Below are 25,119 nucleotides of genomic sequence, written 5' to 3'. Positions count from 1 at the left end.
GGATTAACAGATCGTTAATGAATCTGTAAGTCCAGCTGAACCAGGATTAAATCTTCACTTTACTGGTTACAGATGAATGTCATGTCGAAAACACGTAAAGCATTTAGTGGTTAAGCTTTTACTCAATTACTTTCAGAGGTAGGAAGTCGAAAGTACAAATATTTTGTTCTTGTACTTTTCAGGTATCTGTACTTTACTTGAGCATTCATTTTTCAACAACTTTTTACTTCTACTCCCTACATTTTGAAACAAATATCCGTACTCCTAATATTTTCAGAAGAGACTCATTATTACAAAAATCAAACCTATTTGAGCCTAAACAGTAACACATGAAAGGCAATCCTATTCATGTATTAATCACTCGGGAATGTCGCATAAAAAGAGGTAAAAGAGGCAAAGTCATGTACCATATCAGGGATTAAAGTAGGTTGGTGGATTTTTGTTTTACTTGGGTGCAGACGTCCTTCATTTGTAGTTGCTACATCGAGCCACATCTATCTAACACTACAAAAGAGGAGCATAAAGGGAGTAATGTTTTGTCAGGTCGTTTCACATGCATTGTTTAAATCACCTCAACAAACATCAGCACACACACAAACTGTTTGTGTGCAGTTTGTCTCACAGTGTCTTGTAGCTAAAGGTCGAGCTGCTGTATTTCACAGGGAGAGAAAAGACAGAGCTTCAGTCAGAGATGGAGAAAGATAAGAAAGACAGGACGGGAGAGGAAGAAGAGAGCTTAGATTTAAAGGTAAGGACTGTTTGATGGGATTTGATAAACTGGAAATTTTTACCCTACATGTAAGTCCCTGTGTTTTTAACCCTTGGATGCACAACCTACCAGTACCTACACTCTTCCACGAGTGGGGTCAAAAATGACCCCAAATAGGAACAATGCATTTTGCTATAAACTCTGTTGTTATTCTTCAAAATCTTTAAAACAAAGAATTGTAATATTTTCATATTTGAGGTATTCCTCATAAAACATGTTTGTGACATGAGGCCCTTTACATTTTTATTTATTTTTTCGTTAATTTTGCAGTTTTTGTATCACTTGTATCACTTTTGTATGCTTGCTCTGCATATACTGCAGAAGCTGGGTCTTCCCTCTGAAAGGTACAAGTTGTTCATCCACTGTAACACAATCACTGAGGATGAATTTCTGCCTGCAGTTGACCAGGAACAGGCCCCATATGTAGCTGAAAGCTGCCATGTGGTTTGTTTTCAGTCGGTAGGCTCTGGTCCTCTTGTCATCAAAGTGCAAGAAACGGCAAATATCTTTAAATCTTTGAATTGACATAGTGGCCTTGAACAATGGGTTATGCAGAGGACTCCCAAAAACACACCAACTGGTACATCCCAGTTCTTCTCACTTCCTGCAAGAATGGCCAATCAAATGAAGGCCAGGAGCTTATGTTTGATTACATTTTTCCACTCTTTTCCCCTGTCTGTGGCTACTCTTCGTGCCTCCATGTTTGTGCATGTCAGCACCTCTTCTATTATATTATCAGACATGAACATCGTCCATGTATCTATTGGGGAGACAGTACTAGACCCAGGTGCAAACCCTGGCTGACTAATTCAGAATATTGTGGCTAGAGCAGTAAGAGGTCATTTTTGACCCCACGTGTGCATCTAAGGGTTAAACCAGATATTGAGTCTGTACATTTGACAAATAGTTAAAGGTTGCATCAGCTCTAGCCCTGGCAGCTACTAAAGTAGCGAAGGTGTGCTTGGATTGCTTGCCATCTGTGACAACCAACCAGAACCGGCTGCTGCACCTTTGCTCTGTAGCCAGACACCAAACCAAACCCCACCATGAAATTATTGGGAAATCTGATTCTTTTCCCCACACTGAGCAACTAATGGGGTGTCCTAGCTGTTCAGTAGGTTTGTCACCTGGAGGTGGTCTCCAAGAGTGTTGTTTCATGGCAAAGAGAAACTAAAAAATAATTTAATTTATATTTAGTGACATTAGCACCAAAAAACATCATTTAAATTGTATTTGCATTACTGTAAAAGTGAGCTTACAGCTATTCCCTTTAGGGGTCATCACATCTGCCTCCATCTCACCCTTTCCCTCTGCATGTCTTATACAAAAAAAAGTGTATAAATGATTACAACTGCTATTTTCATCATCATATCAACAAAAGTAAATAATTAAATACATACATAAATAACTTAGACTGTCTTGTATGTAAGTCTTCCACCACCCAATTTTCTCCAGCTGTGTAATCAATTTCTATGTGTCACAAACTATTTAGTCTCTTTTCAATCACATTGATCATTGTGCACTGAGAAAATCAAACGTGACATAGAGGCATAGAGGACACAGGAAAAATGTCTTCAAATTTCTTTTTTATTTTACTCCCCCCCAAAAAAAAACAACAACAACGACAACAACCAAACAAACAAACAAACAAAAAAGCACTCAGAAAGACAAAGTAGTGGGCCGAAAGAGGTAAACTAAATATAACTCTACTTGAAAAGTAATTTCCAGAAATGTAACTAAGCAAAGTAGATGCAACTTCACTCAAACACTGACCTAAATACAAAGAGACAGGAGGGTAATCTTTGTAGCGGTTTGCCCAAACCATTTACACACAATAAACAAAACAAAACAAAAACAAACTCCAATACAAAACAAGCACAAAAAACACAACTAAACCTAAAAAAGAAGAAAAATAAAAACAGTTTATGACAAGCACTTGATTGGTCCTGCTGAGCAGGCATTGTGTTTTCAAAGTCCTCAGCCCTTGGCCACGCCTTTTGCTCAGACAGGAAACAGCCACCTCCCCAAACAAGGTAACTCAAAGAAAGAGAAACATATTAATATAACGGAAACATTTTTAGGAAAATCACACAATGCTATTATAGCTGTGCTTCATAATATCACTGTTAGATTTAAGTACAGACATTACTGAATTATATTACTGAAATAACTGTAAACCACACTAATGAAGAGAATACATGATTTTACCCATGTGTGGCTGATGCCATCACATTTGTTAATTATAGTGCAGTGTTCCAAAGTTTCTTAGTAATTTTTAATTACCAGGAAATTTATAGCTGCTAAGGCGGGTCAGCTGGAAAGCTCCAGTTTACTTTTTAAAGCAGCAGGCAAACTTATAGATCTGGAGATGTTAGTGCTACTATATCTAAGTACATGTTCATATGTGGAGACAGGTAGAAACATACTGCTCTGTTTCAAATGCCCAATAAGAGGGCATCCATCCATCAGTCCATCCGTCCATCAGTCCATTCTCTTCTGCTTATTCTTTTCAGAGTATCCATTAGTGGGGATAGTAATGCAGTAATGTTGCTTAATTACTCACTGGAGAAACTAATTTATTATACAATTTTTAAGATAGGTGTTACTCTGTCATGTGACCTGAAACGCATTTTCATATAATTACCAGTTAAAATAAACATGAGGCTACAGTCCCACACACTAACACAAATCCCAATCCTACTTAGAAAACAAAATAAAACAGTACAACAAAAAGCAAAGTTTAAACCCATTACATTACTTTTTTACTGTAATATACTGTTATTACAGTAACATGTCCAAAGTAATGCTTACATCCATCTGAACTTCCCAAACAGAAATATACAAGTGTCTCTGACTTTCAATCAAACCTGTCTGACTGAAGTTTGTCAGCATCAAGTTAATAACTAAATAACCACTTTAAGCTAAATCGCTGTGATAAGAACTACTTCAGAAATCCTCTTGGGGTAAATTTGTCAGTAGTAATTTTTCGTTTATTAATGGATTTAATGAAATTCTACAAAAGTGACCCACAAACCAAATGATTAACATGGTTTGTCTTCAAAGTAAATGTTGTGCCTCAGCGCTACACATTGTAATGTGTTTAAATAAGTCCAACTTTTACTTTTTAAAGGAAACACTGTTTTCTCCTCCTGTCATTTTTAACGTTTGTTACAGATCGGGGTGTAACTGCGTGGTGTTTGTCCACAAATCCATCACTTCCGTTCAAATACAGCTGCAGCAGTATGCTAGCAACCAAAATAATTAGGGAGAAATTTGCCATCCTGTCGGAAAATTGTTACTAGGGATTTTTTCCCTAGCAACAGGTGATTGCCAGGGGGGTCGCTGAACAGCCAGTGTGACTCCCCCGTTACTGCCACCAACCTGCAGGAGCTCCTCATAACCTGTGGGGATTTTTGCCTCATGATCCGTGGTTAGCTGGTTGTTAGCGGACCACTGTGTCACTTGGGTCTTAGCGCTTGTACTTTTTATTGGGTCGTACGTGAATCATGTGACTTAAAAGAAGGTAAGTCACATGACTTCATCACCTGGAGAACCCACCTTTCCGTATTAGCTTGGAAGCTAAATACGGAAATGGCTCCAACATATGCTCCGCTTTGCTCCATTTCGCTGCTGGTCGGCGTCTTCGTGTTTGTCTCAGCAGGTGAGATTTAACTTTTGGAAACTAAAGAAACCCCCCACAGAGATAAACAGAAGGAATGTTGGTTTGCAATCGTGTTTAATTTTTCTGTGGGCAATTTCACGATTACGTTCAACTTTAGAAAGTGAAAGAAGTTCACAATCCAAGATGGCAGCAGTGCTTGTAAACATTAGTGAAAGTTTAAAATTTGTAATCTTAATCTTAAATCTGGGGCGGCAGCAGCCCCTGAGCTAACCACTGTTAATTAGCAGTTGTCGGTAAAGAAAGGAAAACAGAATTTGTTTTGCTCCTGAGCTGAGGCCCCACCCATGGACTCCATGAACGCCCCCATGCTAGTTTGTCGCCCTGTGGCAGAGTCGGTTATTCTGCTAGTTATTCATCCCTAACTATCAATGGTAGAAAAGTTCCACAGTGAAATTACAATCCCAAAAAGTTTTCATTGGGAGAAACGTTTCGTTACTCATCCAAGTTCTTCAGTCTCAGCTGACTGCAGGTTTCTCCAACCTTATAAACCAGCCCACTAATGAACAACGGGCTGGGAGGTCACTTTCTTAAACATTAATATGCAATTGTCATAGCCAGTGATCAGACCAATGAACAATGGCCATGAGTACCATTCACAGGGAGTTGGGGAATGGCTGTAAGATGGTGACAGATGTACCCTTAGGCCCCCTCCTTGATTCAGAGATGGTCTTTCCCTTTTCACGTAAATGGCCTCCTTGACTCCGCGCCGCAGTCAAACCAGCGTTCCTCCCTGTCCAGGATGTGAACATCCTCATCATTGAAAGAGTGTCCACTGGCCTGTAGGTGAGAATCAACTGCGGTACCAAAAAAAAGGATAGCACAAGCTCAAGTCAGCACTCAGAAACTATCTGTGGCACACTCACATAGTGTGGTATGTTTTGTAGAGAAGGATGTGACTATGAAGCAAGATTAAGAAGTTGGCAAGTTAACTCGAGTCAGTTTTTAGTTTCATGAAGGTGGCTCTTTTAATCGCCATGGTAACTTTCTGAACAAAAATCTCTATTTTCTCTGATGACTTTCTTTGGCGTAAGCACTTTGTATGACGCTGATTATCTGCTGAAGGAATATGAATTAATGTGTTTACCTTAATAATATCCTTAAGAGTCAGACAGTAGCAACAAAAACTGTATATCTTGTTCTCACGGGTAAATAATAATAATAAGAGTAATAATAACGCTTTTGATCGTTATATTCTTTATAAAATGTTATCACCTGTCAATATGACAATGTCTCTGGTTGGAGAAAGTGATGGTGGAACAGTTATATTTCATGTAATCTGTGTGCTATTATTTATTTAGTGATTTAGTCTCAACTAAAACTTATTTATTGCAAGAGAACTGAAGACAAACTGAAACTTAAAAGAACAAACTTGTTTAGATGATCAGGTTTTGTTCTTTCTTAAATAATTAAACATGGCACACAGGAACATGTACATGCATGGATGTAGAATAGTTTTGAATGGAGAGGCTGTACCTTCCTAAAAAATGGAAGATATCCAGCACACTCCTTTACTAAATACTTCAAAGGATGCAAAAGCTTTCCAGTTAAAACAGAATAAACGCATACTTATCTGTCCAGAAAAAAACAAAACAATGCAGGTAAAGCAGAAATATTTCCTGCTGTGTGTATATTTATGTCAATTTTCATGAAACATGTTCACGATCACAGACACAGATCAGTAGATTAATAAATGATTGCACTGACTTGCCTGGGTGCTTCTTAAGTTGCGAGGGGCACGAGGCATTTTTAAAGTTAACTGCAGTGTTGACATTCTGATTTTGCTGGACAAAAAGAGAAATAAAAAAAAACCCAACCTTACAGCAGTTTCCTGAAAAACACTTAAAAACAGAGCACGACTTTCTGCTCAGCAGATCGTGGCATCACCTCCAAATAGAGGCAACTGCTGCAGCAAATAATACTGGCATCTGTAGGTGCCACTCTAGGTAGTAGCTACAGCTACAGCTGTGACCTGTACCTCTACCTACTGCAGCATGAGGCTGGGTGGAGTTTGTGTGATGTTAACACAGACTCCACCCACTCTCTCTGTGAGAAGAATATGTGTAAAGAGGAGTTTAGAGTCCAGCAGAGGTGGTGCAGCCACTGTTCAGGGACTGTCTGCATGCAGAGAGCTCTGCTGTCAGTATGTGATACAACCGGTCTGTGGTTCGTTCCTGCTCGTGTTGTTGTTGGTTCGTCAGCCAGCCGGAGAGAAGAGAGCAGATCTACCATAAAAAGAGCTGAAGTGAAAACGAGTGTGAAGAACAATGAAAATGTCTCTGCAGTCACAGATTCCTGTGTCATCCACTTCCACTAATGCACAGTCAGGATTTTGGTGGACTACACTGGAGGGCATCTGAGTCAAAACCTGTCTCCCCCTGCTGTCCCAACAGAAACCTTTATCAGATGGACACATAAATGACACTTTGTGTGTGTCAGTGTGATGTGTTGTAGTTTCAGGAGTCAGTATGCAGCTACAAAGCTTTTAGTTCAGTGTATACAAACAGCTGTAGCTACATAAAGGCAGCAGAGACTCACAGTGTCTTATAATGAGAGGCTGCTTTCTCTCACACATTATGTTCACTTATTATCAGGACATGTTGTTGTCATGTGGAAGTCTTTGTGATCTTCTGTTTAAATCATTTTTGAGAACCCCAGTGTACCAAACATTTATTACAACAGTTAATGTTCAGAATTAGCTCCTTATTTATTGCAGATAACAAAGTGAAACAACCTTCCTTTAGAACATACTTTAAAAGCAGTGTCAAAAAAATGTGAAAAATGAGGTTTGACACAAGTGTCCGTCACCCTCATTAACTGTAGAAGTGAACAGTTGTACTTTGACCTTTACCCTCTCAGCTATGTGTGGGGTTTTTTTTTAAACTTTTTACTTCTTTTCTCCTCTTTCAGATCAGAAAATCATCCCAGCTAAATCTGGACAGAAGAACGTCACTCTGCCATGTCGAGCTCCAAACAACAACGTCATTATTATTGTGGAGTGGAGCAGAGCTGACCTGGGGGAAGAATATGTGCTTCTGTTTCGGGATAAGAGGCTCAATCCAGACGAACAGCATCCATCTTTTAAGAACCGGGTGGATCTGCAGGACAGACAGATGAAGGATGGAAACGTGTCTTTGATTCTGAAGAATGTGACGATTAATGACACTGGAACATACGAGTGTCGTGTGGTCCAAAGAGAAGCAAAGCGCAGGAAGAGAGGTGTTTTAGATAATGAGCCCATCAGCATCATCACACTGAGAGTTGATCCTCCAGGTGAGTGAGTAGAGTTGAGTGTGTGTGTGATCAGAGGTGAAGCTGCTTCCTGGTTGTTGATGTTTGTTTCTAAAGATGTTGTTGATGAGACTTTGTAGAAAGCAGCTGGTCTGAGTGATGTGATCAGAGTGCAGTAGATAATGTCTGACAGCAGTTTGAAGAGGAAATGGATTCTGTTCTGTTCTTCACTCATCACCTACCTGACAGCTGACACCTCACACCTGTTTCTCACCTGCAGGTCACACAGGAGGAAACACAGAGGATGGAGGGAAGGAGGATGGATCTGTTGGGCTGATAGTCGGTCTGTCAGTTTCTGCTGTGCTTCTTGTTGCTGCTGCTGTTGGTTTCTTGATCTACAGAAAACATGAACAACAGCAGAGGCAGGATTCATACTAGCCTCCCGTTGAATTTCAGCCTGTTTGAAATGTCAGCTTAACTGTGATTCTTGTGCTTTTATTTTCAGTCTTGTCACTGAACATGTTGAAAGACAGAAATCAATAACACTAAACATCTATCAGGTACCTGTCAGACACGTCCAGATTTTAGTTTGGATTTAGATTTTACATCTGAAGAAAGGAAAAAGTTCATGGCATTATAGACAGTTAATATCTGTCTGAAAGCATTAAGAATCCATTGATCAAATGTTACTTTTTTGACAAATTTTTAAGTGTAATTACATTAAAATGAAACCAACACATTTCATTGTAGCTGCAGAGTCTGACATTTCCTTCCTTTGAACTGGGACGATTCATGCAGTGGGAAGCACAGGCTTCATTGAACTTTACCTTCCATGAAGGAGACTCTTCAGTCTGTTACTGTCCAATTTTTACTTCATTTTAAATATTCCAAAAGCTTTTCATATATTTCTGCTTTATTTCTATATAATTTTTTATGCTAATTTGTTCACTGAGAAAGTTTCACATATGTTAGTTCTTAATGGATGTGGGCTGTTTTTCTTTCTTTACATTTTCTGTGGCTGTAATTATTAGTAGTATTATTTTAATCAGAGGCTTTCTGACTTCGTGAAACTGGTGATGCCAGTTTTATTTCACCTTGAATTGTTGTGCATGTGTCCAATCACCATGTCATATTCTGTTTTTACCCACATAATAAACAGAAACTCTAAAAGGTATACAAGCCTTCAAGTTTTCATTTAAAAAACAGAGTTGAGAGGGTATTTGGAGTGTAAACAGGCCAGGTTATGCGTTCAGCATTTCGTTGGCGCCCATCTGACCAGAGACCAGACCTATATTATTTTAAATATTACATCTAGAAATCATATAATTAGACAATTAAAAATGTTTCTGTTAACTTTAAAAGGAAAGATGTACAGTGTGATAACCTGCAACCTAACCCGGAAGTTAGCAGCTCACAACATGACCTCAGAGTTTGACTGGATCTAAGTGAAGGAGCCAGGTTACCTTAACCAGTACATACCCTGCTGCACCTAACAGCCAAATAAATATATATAAGATATTTCTGTTTTGCCTGCGTTCTTAATTTATTGGTTTAGTTTTTGGTTTTACAAAGACGGCATTGAGATTGATTTCTGTGCCAAAGGTAGGAGGATAGAAGAAATAAGGCACACATTGGAAAAAAAAACAGGAAAACATTCTAGCATCTGTTTATGTTAGTTAGGGGGCGAGCCCAGTGGCGGTCCTAGCCTGTTTGGCACCCTGGGCGAACACTCCTTCTGGCCATTAACATTAACACACTTTGGGAAGGTCTGGCTAAAAGGAAGAGATGTTCTTCATGAAGGTCATCATTCTCATCAAGATTCATAAAGACATTGTATTGATTTCCTTTCAAACAGTTTAAGGTAAATAGTGATGATGCAGTTGAGTGTATTTTTAGCTCCAGCTGTTGATAATAATATATGTTTAGAAAAATACTAGTAAAAGTAATATAAAAATGTGTAGGTGTAAACCAGGGGTGGCCTGAACGCGTGTTCCAACAGACAACGTTTCCTTTCATAATTGTGCTAATCACATACTTGTGCAAACATAAAAGGCCTTCTGTAATCATTAAACATATATAAAACTCAGCTGTAGTGATTGTGCTGATCTGCTTGTATCCATGTTAGTGTTTAAAGTCCAACATCTCCCTCTAGTGGCCATATATAAACCATGTGTGAGGATGGTGTTAATGTAAAATGTGAATCATAGTGTTCCAGTCAGTCATCAGTGTGTCTCTGCACAGCTGTAATTAAAATGTGTTCAGAGGGCCTCAGTGTCTGAATGGTTCCAGTTCAGCTCCATAACAGCAGCGTCCCTGGTTTGATTCCTGTGTTTCAGCTCATATCTGCCTCTCTCACTGAGGGGGACGTAACTACATGGACACGGATTTGTTCATCAACCAAACTACAGATCACTGAGAGCAGAGGACATTTGGGTTTTCTAATCATCTTTTTGAATGGAGGAGTGTGTAGTAGACTGTATTCAAATAGTGGTTACTTTTATTTTGCTTATTATTCACAATACACTAACACAATAGATGCACTCATGTTATAGTCATTTTGTTTTTGTGGCAGTTTTGCGTAACATCAAAGTGTTTCAAAAAGGGACTTATTATTCTACCACTCATATCTTTAAAGAAAGAGAAAAAAACAGCCCCAGCTCTCTTTAAACCAATAGAAAGCTGGTGCTCAGAGGAAGAGGGCGGGCTTTACTTGGTGTCAGTGAGAGAAATGAACAAAAGCTCAAATGAGTGAGAAGGACGATGAAGGAAACATCTGTGCTGTGTCTGCTCTGTAAGTAGAATCTCTGTGTTTGTTTGAATTCTTGTACTTTGACTGTCTGCTCTCCTGATAACTGATGATGGAGGAGAAGACATGAAAAACAAATCAGGCTGAATTCAAGTTCAAAACCCCACGAGGACCAACTGCAGGTCTGAACTGACTCTTTATCTTTGCTCAGGAGTTGAGGAAACACAGCAGGCAGTGAAAAGATCAAATCAGTCACTCATTATATCAACACAGCTGCACAGTGGACACATGAGTTTATGGAATTTACTTTTTCAGTCGTTTGTTGTCCGAACGTAACTTAACCTCCTAACCCGAACTCTTCCACAGCATGCATTTTTAATTTAATTTAATTTTTACCGTATTTTTGTTTTTAAGAAAAATAAGAGCCACATATAGGGTATTTGTTTAAAATTTTGATAGAACAGTAGCAGTATAATGTCCTCATAAGTGGATATCAGGCCCTTGTAGAGCAAAATTGAGTATTTTGGTCTAAATAACCCAAAATTTGATGTCCACATATGTGGATGCCAGAGAGTATCAGAGAGTGATGAGTTTGTGTTCTTTATGTTCACCTCAAATCAACCTGAGTGTCGTTTCTCTTTAGTTCTGATCTCACTGCTGAGCTGCACAACAAACCAAGGTCAGTAACCTTCTTCTGTCACAGTTTAAACCTGATAAAAGCTCACTGATATGACCTGATTGGGTTCATGTTTCACAAATGCCTAACAGATCATCGTTTTTTTCTTTTTAACCCTCACAGCTCGTCTGACTGTGAGTCCCAGCAGCTCTCAGTTCTTTAAAGGAGACTTTGTGTCTCTGAGCTGTGAGGAGGACGACAGCTCTGCTGGATGGACTCTGAGGAGAAACACAAGCAAACAACAGAGGACTCAGTGTGGAGATGAGTGGGGAGATCCAGCTACTTTAGCTAATTCTTCCTGTAACATCAACTACATCTTAAAACAGGACAGTGGAGTTTACTGGTGTGAGTCCAGAGAGGGTCCCATCAGTAACATGGTTAACCTGACAGTCACTGGTAAGCTGAGTGTGTGGAGTTAGTGTTGATGAAGCTGTGTGTAAATGGATGAAATGCTGTAGTTTGTCTCTGTGTTGAGGTGGATCAGTGATCCTGCAGAGTCCTGTCCTCCCTGTGATGGAGGGAGATGACGTCACTCTGCTCTGTAAAACAAGGACCACTCCCTCCAACCTCCCAGCTGCTTTCTATAAAGATGGCTCCCTCATCAGGAAGCCGCCTACAGGTCACATGACCATCCAGCATGTTTCCAGGTCTGATGAAGGCCTCTACAAGTGTGACATCAGCGGTCATGGAGAGTCTCCATCCAGCTGGATCACTGTCACAGGTGACACACTCACCTGTCTGTGTTTCTGCAGGTTTCAACATTCACAATGTGACGACAACTTAATGACTGCGTTTGCTTTGTTTTAGGGGAACACACCACCACACCTCCACCTACATCTACACCCCCTCCTAATTCCACCTCCATCACTCTTCGTCCATCACCCTCTCCTGTTGTTCTCTCTGTGTTGTCGTCTGTTGGGTCAGTGTGTCTTGTGTTACTAGTTCTGCTGGTGAGACGATGTGTTCACAGGAAACCTGAAGGTGAGACTCTTACTTCTCTTACCCACTTCTCTTCTGGTACCACCAGCCACAGATTGAACCACCCAGTCCCGGTCATGATGATTCTCAGCATTCACATTCTTAAAGGCTTTACTAGGTCACAATCACACACACACTTCTAGAAGTTCAATAATATATCTACTGGTGTCCTACACCAAGGATAGCAGAATTTGGTAAATTCACTTGCATCTTTAGTCACAGAAAATCAGCTCTGCTATCAACTGTATGACCTACAGTGATGTCTTCCATGTGTGTTTCATTCTGCAGAGAGTGCTGAAGACCACTCAGCAGTGACAACAGATGAGGTCACTTATGGGCAAATCATCATCAACAAGAAACAAAACAATTCAAATATGAGAGGTAAAGCTGCTTTTCGTCATCTTCATTATGGTCTATTTCTACAGCCTGGAACTTCGGTTTATGTTTGGGTTAGTAGGTTTGTTAATTAAGTTTACTATGTGGGTAGCATGCTAATCCTTCATAAAAAGCATGAAGCTAATGGGAATGTTGGGATTTTTATTGGTTATTAGACTTTATTGGCTACATCCCCATAATTTTTAGAACTTGAAATTAACAAGATAATTAGTTTGTTCTTAAAGATAACAAGTTGTTCATGCAAATAATGAGTTTGTTTTGACAAGATCATCAGCCATTTGTTTGCATTTATTCATTCCCTAACATTTCAGGGTCCAAGTCGCAGAGGCAGCAACCTACAGCTGTGACTGTGACTAAAAAGAAGAAAAAGAATAGCCCTTTATTGTCACTATATATGTTCAACAAGATTGTGGGTTCTCCACACAAATTCTGCAGACATTAAATTTAAACAGTAAGACAGCAGGAATAAATGACAAACAGGAGAAATGTATAGAAACCAAGATAAAGGCATACAATATAGAACAGGTTGCAAAGTGCTTGGAAGTAGTGCAAAGAACCGGTTCTGACTAGAGTTGGTTTGTGAGTGGCCTGAGTTTTGAGGGTTACTCAGACCATGGCTCAGATTGGTGGGTGGCTGGGAACAGTGTGCTATTGGGGATAGTGTTTGTTAAGAGTCCAAATAGCCCAGAGCGAGAAGGTGCATTATGAGTTCATTTTATTAACAGGCTACGTAACGCAGACTTTTAGGTGACTACAAAGCCAGGCAGAGCCATTGCAGGGGGGGGCGTGGTATAAGAAGGGAAAAAAAACAAAAAACAAAGCTTGGACACGGCTAGCACGGGGCGCCCACACAAACGCAAAGCAGGAGATAAAGCATCGCTGAATATGTTTCCAAACCAACTTCATTCTAAGCCAAAAACTAGAAAATATGGTGAAGCATATCTTCCCTTTGGTTTCACCTGCACAAGTGCCGAGGTAGGTCTCCCTGCAGGATTGCTTTTCCCTTCTTCGGGAGCATGTGCTGGGCTGTTTAAATCACGGACAAACAGTATCCCACATTCTTCATTTTTAGTTCACAAACACTTGTTGTAATGACTAACTACTCCTGACATTTTGGAGATGTGAGTTCTTTATACAGTAAAGTTACAGCGGGATACAAATAATATCAGGCTGATCCTGCCACAATTTGTTCCCCCTGTTCAAATCAAGGACAAACAGCATCCCATAGTTGTTTATGTTTTTAAATCCATTTTGCACAGAGACGCATTTTTTGAAAAATGTATTGATAGCAATGTTGAATATTATTACACAGAAAAAAAACAACTACATGTGAAATAATCACACCGTGAGCCTCTGCCTTTCTAAATGGAGGGACAGTAACTGCATGTGTTTATGTAGAGACAAAATACTGTTAATCTGACAGTAACTGCGTGTAAAACCTGAAGATAGAGACAAAATACTGTTAATCTGACTATCTGGCATTCTGCAATTCCTCTCATGTAAACAATAACATGGCGCACAGCGTGACGTGAAAAAAACTTTGATATTGCGTGACCTGTATTCCTCATCCACACATAAACGCAAAAAAGGAGTTTTAAAAAAATCTCAGTTTTCGGTGATTCGAAGCACCGTTTACATGTGGACGAAACAGCTGCATTTTTAAAAATACCCGTGTAGGTGCGGACGTAGCGTAAAAGAGTTAGTAGTTTATTTTCTTACTACCTGTAATTTATTGCAGATTACTTGTATTTGCTTAATTGTTTACTAAATGTTTGAGGTGTGAAATAAACCGCAATGGAGCAAAATATGGGTGTGTGTGGTTGGAGGATGTGTTAGAATGTAACTGTAGAAAACGCTGGGAAACAACTCCTCAGCAGTCACACATGTCATCATTAAGTTCAGAATATACCAAGGTTATGTATTATTCTCAACTTCTTAATTTACTCACAAAGAGTCGCTATGGAATGCTCTCTTACACATCCATCAGAGTATAAATGTGTGTGAATGTCGGATACAAAGTATTTATGTACAAAAGAATCCAACAAATATTTTTGTTTCAATCAGTGAATGAAGCAACTTTTTCAAAAATACTCAGAGTACAAAAGTTCTATGTAAGAACCAGTCCGTTTACCATTACCAAATGGTTTCCAAGAAAGGGAGGGTGATCTGAACTGAAGAGTAGAGTTGCCAGAAGGCATACAGACAAAGAGAAAAACAGAATAGCTACAACTAAATGCATATCCACTGTCCAACAGGAACCATGATAAAGAGATCAGTCAGAGCCAAATATTTCCAGAAGATAAGACGAGTGTTGCGAAGCCAACTGAGTGGTAGATATAAGTCCTAAATAGGTCCTACTCGTCATCAGATAACCAGCTGGAATAACAAGCAGGCCATAAGAGGAGATGGCTCCCATAGATGTAAAACACAGAAACTCATGCACAGAGGTGTCCACCAGCGAGTCCACCAAACATGCCCTAGAGATTCAGCACATAGCAGCAGGATGTAAGACGCAAGCTGGTAGATGGTACACAGAGAGGCACAGCCAAGCTGCTAGGATAGTATACAGGAACATCTATTCCACATATGGACTAGAGGTTCCCAAGTTCCAATGGGAGACACCCAAAAGGTGGTTGAGAACAACAGGGCTAAGGTCCTCTGAGACCTGATACCAACCAACCAGGCAGAGTGATGGTTGACAACGAGCAAAAGACCATAGATGTAATAGATGTGACAATCCCAGTGGACAGAAACATCACAAAGAAGGACCACAAGAAAATAGAGGCATACCAAGGGCTCAAAACACAACTGGTGCACATGTGAAAGATAAAGTCCGCCGCGGCCCGAGTAGTAAAACATCCTATTTTACATAAAACATCCTTCACATGTATCCCCATCAGCAAATATACAGACCCTTTCCAAAAAATTAAAATACCATGGAAAAGTTTATTCATTTCCATAATTCCATTCAAAACGTTAAACTTTCATAGATTGTAGATCCAGGGCCCACAATTTAAATGATTTCAAGTACTTAGTTGTTTATTTGTACATAATTTGGGCTTCCAGCTCATAAAATCCACAAAAACAGGATTTCAAAAAATTAGAATACTGTGAAGACATCACCATTTATTTTTCAGTTTTTGCAGGAAAAATAAAGAAAGAAATTAGGATCACATCAAGTCAATCAGAATGTGGTAATTTTACAATGATATGTCAATCTTCAATACTTGGTTGGGAATCCCTTGCCTTAATCAATGCCTTGATGCGCCGTGGCATTGAAGCAATCAGCCTGTGGCATTGCCTGAGAGTTATGGAAGCCCAGGTTTCCTTGATGTTTGCTGTCAGCTCTTCTTTGTTTTGGGGTCTGGTGGACCTCATTTCCTCTTGATACCCCATAGATTCTCAATGGGGTTTACGTCCGGTGAGTTGGCTGGCCAGTCAAGCACTATGATGGCATGGCAGTCAAACCAGGTTTTGGTTCTTCTTGCGGTATGGGCAGGGGGCAGGTTGTGCTGGAAGATGAAATCTGCATCTGCACAGATCCTCAGCAGAAGGAATCATGAAGTCCTCATAAAACATTTTGATAGACTGTTGCTGTGACCTCAGATTTAAGAAAGCAGAGTTTACCAACACTTGCACCGGACATTGCAAATCATGGCTGACTGTGGATATTCACCAATCTTCCTCCAAAAACTTGGACCTTGATTTGTGAATGAAAGGCACACTTTATTTTCATTGGAAAAGAGGACCTTTGACCCCTGGCCAACAGCCCAGTCAATCTTCTCCTTGGCCCAGTTGAGTAGCATCCGACGTTGGCTCAGGCTCAGAAATGGTTTTGAAGCTGTGACTCCTGCCCCATTCCACTCTTTCTGGATCTCTGCCAGATTCTTGAATCTTCTGTTTGATAATCCGCTGGAGGCCACGGTCATCTCTTCTGCTGCTGCATCTTCTCCTGCCACATTTTGCCTTTCCACTAGACTTTCCATTGATATGCTTGGACACCACTCTGTGAACAGCCAGCCTCCTTAGCTATGAACTTTTGTGGCTTACCCATCCACATGTGGAGGGTACCAATGATGCTCTTCTGGCCAGTTGTCAAGTCTGCAGTCTTCCCCATATTGAAGCTGAGACAACTGGATCAAAGTAAGACAATTCAATGACACCTGGGAAAACCTGTGCAGGTGCTTTGAGTTTAGTAGATGAGTTGTGTGTGACACTCAATTTAAAACATCCATGCCCTGTAAAATTTGGGCTGATGTCTTCACAGTATTCTAATTTTTGAAATCCTGTTTTTGTGGGTTTCATGAGCTGGAATCCCAAATTATGTACAAATAAACAACTAAGATTTTTTTAAGGCGGTATTTTTCAAAGGCACAAAAGGGGGACGTCACAACATTGTGATTGGTCAATTGCAATGTTGAACCGGGAACAACATTTATTATGATGATGTGGGTACAACTTGAAATTGTTTAAGTTGTGGGCACTGAATCTATAATCTATGAAGGTTTAATGTTTTGAATGGAATTATGGAAATAAATGATATATGATAAATGATATTCTAATTTTTTTGGAAAGGGTCTGTATGTGTGTGTATTGTCAGCTAATCTACTGTTATATAAAATACTAAAGGCATCACCTATTCATTGTTGTGCTGAGCGCTTCTGCCACAATGATTGTGAATGATTAAAACTGATTACAGCATGTGTTCATGACCATGTTCATCAGTTCAGCTGTCAGTGATGTTTTAGGAGGAATCAAATATCTCAGAATTGTTTGGTTCACATGTGGCAGGTCTACAGGTTTTGGGACCACATTTGGCAGTGACTAATGGTGTTAGCTCAGCTTCAAGTCCACCTTACCTGCACAAAATTTCAGGTGTGTTGTGACTTTTTGGCAGGACTATAAGTGAGTGTTAAGAGCCACAGCAGTGTTGATTGTAACTTAGTAAACAACTTGTTAGCAGGAATAATTCAATGTCTTAAGATGGCTAAGGAGACAAACTCTTGACACTTAACCTACTTTGATACAATGAATTATTTTCACTTCTTTCTGCATGTGAAACCACAGAAGCAACTTCCTGTTGTTGACACCGGTTAACTGTAGTCTGAGAGTGATGAGACCTCTCACCACAGTGTGTCCTGGTTTGGCTAACAGAAGTGTTCATGTTGTGAGAACAAGTTTGCTTTGTGCTCTGTGGTGAAGCGTCTCAGTCTGCATTAAAAGAAGATGGCAGTGTTGTGGTCTTCTGCCTGCCATGTTCACAGAAACACCCACCAGTTCATTCTGGTCAAATGTTTTTCAGCAGAGGTGGAAAAAAACAGTGAAAACCCACACCTGTGTATAAAGGTTAACACTTAATATCTGAATAAACCAAAATAACAATGTGCTACCACAGCTGTAGTATAATACTAAAACAGTACCATTGTACATGCAATTATTTCTGTATTTTTCAGAAAGTGATTCAGCAAAGAGAACAGAAGCCATCAGTTATGGAGAAATAGCCGTCACACCAAAGAGGACCAGAGGTACTTTACCTCTCTTTACCTTTAACTTCGGACACAGCCAAGTGAGTATTTCCAGACTGTTTTCAGTCTTTTTGCTAAGTTAATCCCAACTTAATTCAGGATATCAAACTGTTCATCTCTCAGAAAAGTGACAGTTTTTCTACTATTTTAAACAATTCCTTGTAAGTTAATAAAAAATGGAATGTGTTTCACATTTGTCTTCAGAGATATCTCCCAATTTGTTTAAAGATAACTCAAAGCTGTCAGTTTTTTATTTATTTTTATTTATTATTTTATTTTTATTTATTTATTTTTATATGGTAAATAAATTTGTTTGAGTAATAAATAAATAACTAAATAAATAAAGATTGTTAATTTTTGTTAAATGGGCACCAACTTCTGCTTACTACTTGTGTTGAATGTTCAAATCAAACATTAATTTCAAATAATCAGTTAAAAGTTCATACACCAACATAAGCACCCCCACAGGCATTTCCTCTGTGCCAACCACTATTCCATTCTTCATGCTCTTAATATTTACCCTCACATCCTCATCACTAGGGATGGGTATCGTTTAGGTTTCATCCAATACCAGTACCAAACCGGTACTTTTGAAACGGTGCTGGTGCTTAAACGGTGCTCGAACCGGTGCTTAAAGAATGGAGAACACAAAATTGGTCCAAAAACTTCTCATGTTTAGCTGTTTTTTTATAAAAAGATAACAATGTTAGCCTTTTCTGCAGCTATGGGGCATATATGGTATCACTCTTGGCTGGAAGCAGTGCTTAATCAATGGAAAAAACACAAACTTTGTCCAAAAACCTCTCTTGTTTAACTGTTTTCAGCTTTTTCTTTGGTCATTTTAGACTTTTTGGCCAGGGTGAAGGGAGTATCTGCCATCAAACAAGAAGACAGCCGCATGTAACTACGACAGTGTTTGCTAGTTCACCTTACATGCATTAATGTAATAACGTGGTTAGCCTACTCAATGTAAATTACACACGAACAACATTAAGCTACTCCCCCCAGAGAAGAACGGCTGCTGCGGCCATCATCATCCGTCATCATTTCAGCTACACTGGCAGGGCTAGGGGCCAGGACTCTCCTCTTCGGGTTCTTGGGGGATGTTGCTAACTCCGGGTCCGATAAAAGGCACCACACCCACAGTAGATGTGCTCGGTGTGAGGTCTCACAGCAAGCTATCAAATACGGTGCATTTCTCGGCTTTTAACAAAATGCTATACGTCGCCAAGTGTTTCATCAAATTTGAGGAGTTACCTGCTTTGCACAGTATCACAGTATCAGCTTAAAGCACTTGTTGCAGGCTGCTGAGTTTGCATCTTTTGCTGTGAAGTACAGCCAGACTTTTGACCGCTTCGCCTTGGGCATTTTTAATCTGTAGCTCTGCTCTAAAAGAACGTACGTACCTGGACCCGCCTACTATCCTCGGAAACGTAAAATGATTGGCTAGAATTCAAAGTGTATCACATCTCAGGGAAAAAAAAAAAGCACCGAAATAAAGCACCAAAATGTGCGCTGCTTTTCGGTCTGGTTACTACCGTTTATGTCAGAACCGGTGCCATAATGGCACTGGATACCGGTACCCATCCCTACTCATCACTGATTCTCTGCTCTACCTGATTGAATAACCCTCCTCCTCCCTATCATTTTCTTTTTTTTATTATTATTACAACACAGTGTTTTTAAACAATCAAAGAAAATGACTGATGTGTTAAAAAATGGTTTGAAAGCAGTTGTTTTTTTGTTTTTTGTTTTTTTATTCACAACTCGTACAAAGAACTATTGTGGTCATCATAGATAACTCACCATCTGCGGCTCACATTACTTGTGGTGTACCACAAGGTTCAATTTTAGGTCCTCTTTTATTTTCTGTTTACAAGTCACTTGGTCAAAAGTTAAACACCCACATCTCATTTCACTGTTACACCAATCTTCACCATTACAGTCTCAAGCCTCACCGACTGCTCACCAAGTGAACATAGAACGAAAGAGAGAGAAGCGAGAAGAATCAATTATATGTCTTTTTAATGCCATTTTATGCACATGACCAGCTAATTGCTAAAGGTCTGTCTGTTTCAGGTTTGAGTTGAGTGTGAAATTTATTTAAGCAATTGAAGTGTGGACACTATGGAAGCTCTGTGATATGTATCTGAGCTGGTCCCCAGTAAAGACTAAACTGGGACTGTGTGTGACGCAGAGAGGTGGAGATTGGAGGTCTTGATTGAACTACAAAGCTTGTAATCATGTTTCCTGTTGTTTGAACTGTGTGTGTTTGTGTTCAGACTTTAAACCAGAGCCAGACGTCGTCTACTCTTCACTGAAGTAGTCCACCAGTCCAACCACTGACGTCCAGCTACAGTCTCCAACTGGTCCACCCAGCACCTCAGACCAGAGGACATCCACATGTTATTTATAATTTCCTCTATAACCTGTAAAAGTGTTCTGTATAAGTTCTCTGCAGGATCAATAAACTCTGGGATTCCCTCTTTGTTCAACCTTATTTTTATTTACCATGAAACAAGGAATAAAGATTAAGCTTCAACTGGCACACTATAAACAGAAGGGACATCATTCAGTAGGTGCAAAACAGAGTAAAACATCAGTACAGAACAGTACAGTATGTACTGTGCATTTTTTCAGTTGCACTTTATCAGGAAGATATAAGTATAGAGAAGGTGAATGTTTGACTAGTGTTCATTACCAATTGTCAATATTTATAGTCTCACACTCAGTGGTCTGACCTAAAAAAAAGAAATGAAGGGTTTTAGTATGTGATAAAGTATAAATTAATAAACATGAGACTCAGTAACGTGTGTGCCTGTGTTAGATGCCCTCAGCCAGCAGCACCCGGATGTGTTCCCGGTGAGCATTCTGACTCGTTCACGTGCCCAGCAACAAGGTGGGGGGGGGGGGGGGGGGGGGGGGTTGATTTGTCAGAATCAGTGATTGGCTCTATTCTAGAGAAGGATGTGATGCCCTGTACTGATGAGGGAGATAATGGAGCCTTAGAGTCGGCTCAAAGTGTGGTTGAGCCAGCTCCTGAGTCTGGAGCTTCTTTTCTGCTCACCCGGGAAGCACTTGTGAAGGCTCAGAAAGAAGACCCTTCATTAGTTAAGTGTTTTACCGCTGCAGCTCAGGATAAGGGTGGTGAGGGGAGCAAGAAGCAGACATTTTTCGTTTGGGAAGGTTTATTGATGCGCAAGTGGACCCCAAGGCCTGGAGAAGACTGGAGCGCAGTGCGGCAGATGGTGGTTCCGACAAGTCTGTGGCGGCATGTGCTACAGTTAGCACATGATCATGCATGGTCAGGTCATTTGGGTGTCACTAAAACGTATGACCGTATACTGCAGCATTTTTTTTTTTTGGCCGGCAATGAAAGCAGTTGTAGTGCAGTTTTGTAACACCTGTTACACTTGCCAGCTTGTGGGTAAACCGAACCAGGCGGTGCCCCCCGCCCCTCTACGTCCTATCCCTGCTGTCAGTGAACCATTTGAGCATATCCTGGTAGACTGTGTTGGCCCCTTACCAAAGACGCGGGCAGGGAATCAGTTCTTGTTAACCATAATGTGTGTGTCCACTCAATTCCCAGAGGCAATTCCGCTGCGGAGAATCACTACAGCAAGCATTACCAAAGCACTAGTCAAATTCTTTACCACCTTTGGCCTCCCGAAAACTGTGCAGACAGATCAGGGTACCAATTTCATCTCCAGGGATTTTAAACGGACTTTACAGTCCCACGGTTTTGTGCTAGGTTTTGGACAGACAGCCTCTTTAGGAGTAGGGTAGGAAGTGTGGGAAGTGCCTCCCTTTTTTGTTTAGTAGTCTTCTTGTCTTTTGTTGTTGCGAGTGTTTCCTTTGTTTCTTTGGCATTATTGGTAAAACGGCGTTGCCGGCTCTTTAAGTTAATGTTGTTTGTAATAAACCTATATCATTTGTAATAAAACTATATTAATACAGAACAACTCTGTCTGTTTTCCTTTTCATTTTGTTTCCGGACTCATTTGTTACTGGTCCTCTCACTCGCATGCCTAGACTCCTTCGGGGGGAACGTAACAATGTGGGGGTTCGTCCGGGATATGAATGGAAGGAGCAGCAATTGAGTTTTAGTGAGTTGTTTGCCGGTGGCCTCTTTAGTTGTATTGTATCTGCTGCACTCTCTCTCCAGTTAGCAAAGGGGAGTGTCTAGCTGAGCGTAAGTTTCTCCTTCAGGCACTTATTTTTTTATTTTGCCTTTATTATTTTTGGAGTAATCCCGGGTGGGGATTAGTTCCCTTGTCGGGGGTAGGCTTGTCGGTGCTTTGTGCACTTGATGCTTAGCCTTTAAAGTTGCCTCGAGCCTGGTACACTCCAGAAGATAACTAGGCTGAAATTTTAGTAGGTAGGTCTGGGGAGAGGGTCGGCGGTATTTTTATCTATTGGTTAACCTTTTCCTTTTCATTCTGTTTCCGGACTCATTTGTTACTGGTCCTCTCACTCGCATGCCTAGACCCCTTTGGGGGGAATGTAACAAGTATAAATTGATAAACATGAGACTTAGTCTGGACTTCCATCTGGATCACACTGCCTGAATCAGAGCTCCTCTTGTGAAACCTCTCAGTGAAGTGAATCTTGAAATAGCCATGAATGCCTTTTAAAGTTTTCCACCATCTACTGGTGAAACCATTACAGTTGAAACAGTTGACCATCACCAGTTTGCATTTTATGCAGACTCTTAACAATTTCAGAAACATTTAAAGATGCCATGTTTCAATTCAGTTCTGTTAAAAGATCTCTGTGTGGCTGAAAATACTATATAGGGGGATAGATGAGATTCTAAATCTAAAGAGTTCACTGGATTGGACTGGTGGGTGTTAAGAGGCTACTGACACAAACGGGAGGATCTCATTTTTCTTGCCATATTAGGATCCCCCAGATCAGGAGAGCTGTTACATCTTAAACCCACATAGCAAGCAGGTCTGGGCTGGATCTGGTATAAAGCTGACACTACTGGTTGACTTCTGGCATGGTAAGTATGTCATCCAGATATGAGCCAGGCCTGGCATAGATGGCACTGTCTATGTGATGGCATGCCATATCTGGCTCAATTGTGGTTTTGGTTTATGTATGTTTATGTTCCTATTTTCCTGGTTTAGTTAGAAGACCCAAATGCAATGTTGCAATACTATAATGCTATGGTAGCCAACGTTTCAAATGCAGATTTGACAGGTTTCTGAGTGTTCACTTTATCCAAAACCTAGTGAAGATTTACTCATCTTTGCCAGTGGGTGGCTGTAGCTCAGGAGGTAGAGCAGGTCACCTACTAATCGGAAGGTTAGTGGCTCGATCCCTGGTTCCTCCAGTCTGCATGTTAAGAGTATGAATGTAGTTAGGAAATGCTCAGTTTAGAGAAAGTGTATATATAAGATTCTATATAAAAATCAGTCCATTCAATGTCTGACCAGAGTCTCGGCATGTTACTTTTGCATGTTCTGGCACATGTTGTTATTACTAGGGATGTGTATTGTTTAGGTTTTATCCGATACCGGTGCCAAACCGGTACTTTTGAAACGGTGCCAGTGCTTAAACGGTGCTCAAACCAGTGCTTAAAGAATGGAGAACACAAACTTTGTCCAAAACCCACTCATGTTCAGCTGTTTTCCACTTTTTCTTTGGTCATTTTAGGCTTTTTGGCCAGGGTGAAGGGAGTATCTGCTAGTGATGGGCAGATAAAGCTTCATGAAGCACTGAAGCTTTTCATCCAATTGGTTCACGCCAACGCAAAGCTTCTTGAAGCTTCATTTCTTCTAGTAGGACACCTACTGGACGTAAAAAAAAAAAAAGATATACACAGCAAACTGTGTATATTCATAGTGGCAGCATGGAAAATGATCATTTGGAAATGCTTAAAATGGAAATTATCATTTACTGTGAGGTGAGGTGTGGTTGGGGTGTGGACAGTGGTTGTGCTTTTGTAACGTTGAGGTATGGACAGCTACACACTGAGGCCTCAGTCCTGCCTGTTCAAATTTTATTCAGTAAAAACTAAATCTTCACTGCTTTTATGACCTTTTTAGTGGGGAGAACATAGCTAGGATTTAATGATTTAACAAATCTTTTAAATCCTTTGTCCTCCACAATGCTAAATGGCTGGGAGACCTCAATCACCATGCTAACCAGGTCTTCATCTATTTGAGATTGTTCTCCCGAGGAAAGACAACAAAAACAAAGCACAAATATAAATATCACACACGTAACTTATTACAGCTGTATAATATTGTTATATCATTTATTAACATTACTGCATGCTATATTATCATGGCATTTGATGGCTCACCTCCACAATCGGTGTTCCCCCTATTCTCATGCAAAGCTCTGTAGTGCCTAAGCATGGATGAGGTGTTGTTGTTATACCCCAGCTCCCTGGTACATAGCAAACACTTCACCTTGTACAAAAGTAAAGCCGCTTAACATAAATTGTATTGCACCATCAGTATTATGAAAATACATCTTCTGTAGAAATGTACATACCCTGTTGGGAGGAATAAAATCAAAATGTTCCCACACAGGGGAGGACATCCTCCTCTTCTTAGCTGGCTCCATTCTCTCCTGACTTTCTCTCCTAAACCTCCTAAACCTCCAAACTGTCTCCAAACTCTCACTAACCGCAACTCTCCATCAAACACCCACATTTTGAACGAAGTTCGAGGGGTTTATATCGCTGTCATGGCTCGCGGCAAAGTTCGAACCACTTCATGAACCAGTCACGTGGTACAGCCGGGCAGCGAGGCTTCGGACGTCATCATTTTCAGCTCCTCCCATAAATGAAGCAAGCCTCGATACGCGCATCATGGAAACGTCCCCTCCATTACTCGACACAAACTTCGAAGCCTCGATACAGAACGTCACATCACTAGTATCTGCCATCAAACAAGAAGACAGCCGCATGTAACTTCGACGGTGTTTGGTAGTTCACCTTACATGCATTAATTTAATAACGTGGTTAGCCTACTCAACGTAAATTACACACGACACAACATTAAGCTACTCCCCCCAGAAAAGAACGGCTGCTGCTGCCATCATTACTTGTCATCATTTCTGCTACACTGGCAGGGCTAGGGGCCAGGACTCTACTGTTGCTAA

At 40.4% G+C, this 25,119-nt stretch overlaps 2 protein-coding genes across 2 annotated transcripts; both read left to right on the top strand.

Moving 5' to 3' along the window:
- The first annotated feature begins 4,328 nt into the window (after positions 1 to 4,328).
- LOC148103502 (coxsackievirus and adenovirus receptor homolog) lies at positions 4,329 to 9,154 on the top strand. Its single transcript, XM_087838840.1, has 3 exons — positions 4,329 to 4,430; positions 7,359 to 7,721; positions 7,960 to 9,154. The coding sequence occupies exons 1-3, from the start codon at positions 4,361 to 4,363 to the stop codon at positions 8,115 to 8,117; spliced, it is 591 nt and encodes a 196-aa protein (XP_087694966.1). The 5' UTR covers positions 4,329 to 4,360; the 3' UTR covers positions 8,118 to 9,154.
- A 1,874-nt stretch (positions 9,155 to 11,028) lies between these two features.
- On the top strand, positions 11,029 to 11,908 carry LOC148103501 (Fc receptor-like protein 5). The gene is made up of 3 exons (XM_087838811.1): positions 11,029 to 11,104; positions 11,225 to 11,497; positions 11,577 to 11,908. Exons 1-3 carry the CDS (start codon positions 11,029 to 11,031, stop codon positions 11,906 to 11,908), a joined length of 681 nt encoding a protein of 226 aa, XP_087694937.1.
- The last annotated feature ends 13,211 nt before the right edge of the window (positions 11,909 to 25,119 follow it).

This window comes from Neolamprologus brichardi, chromosome 3 (genome assembly GCF_056152115.1).
Source record: "Neolamprologus brichardi isolate AB-2024 chromosome 3, ASM5615211v1, whole genome shotgun sequence".
Taxonomy (NCBI): Eukaryota; Metazoa; Chordata; class Actinopteri; order Cichliformes; family Cichlidae; genus Neolamprologus; species Neolamprologus brichardi.
Note: the sequence above shows the minus strand (reverse complement) of the source record. Positions and strands in the feature narration are given on the sequence as shown.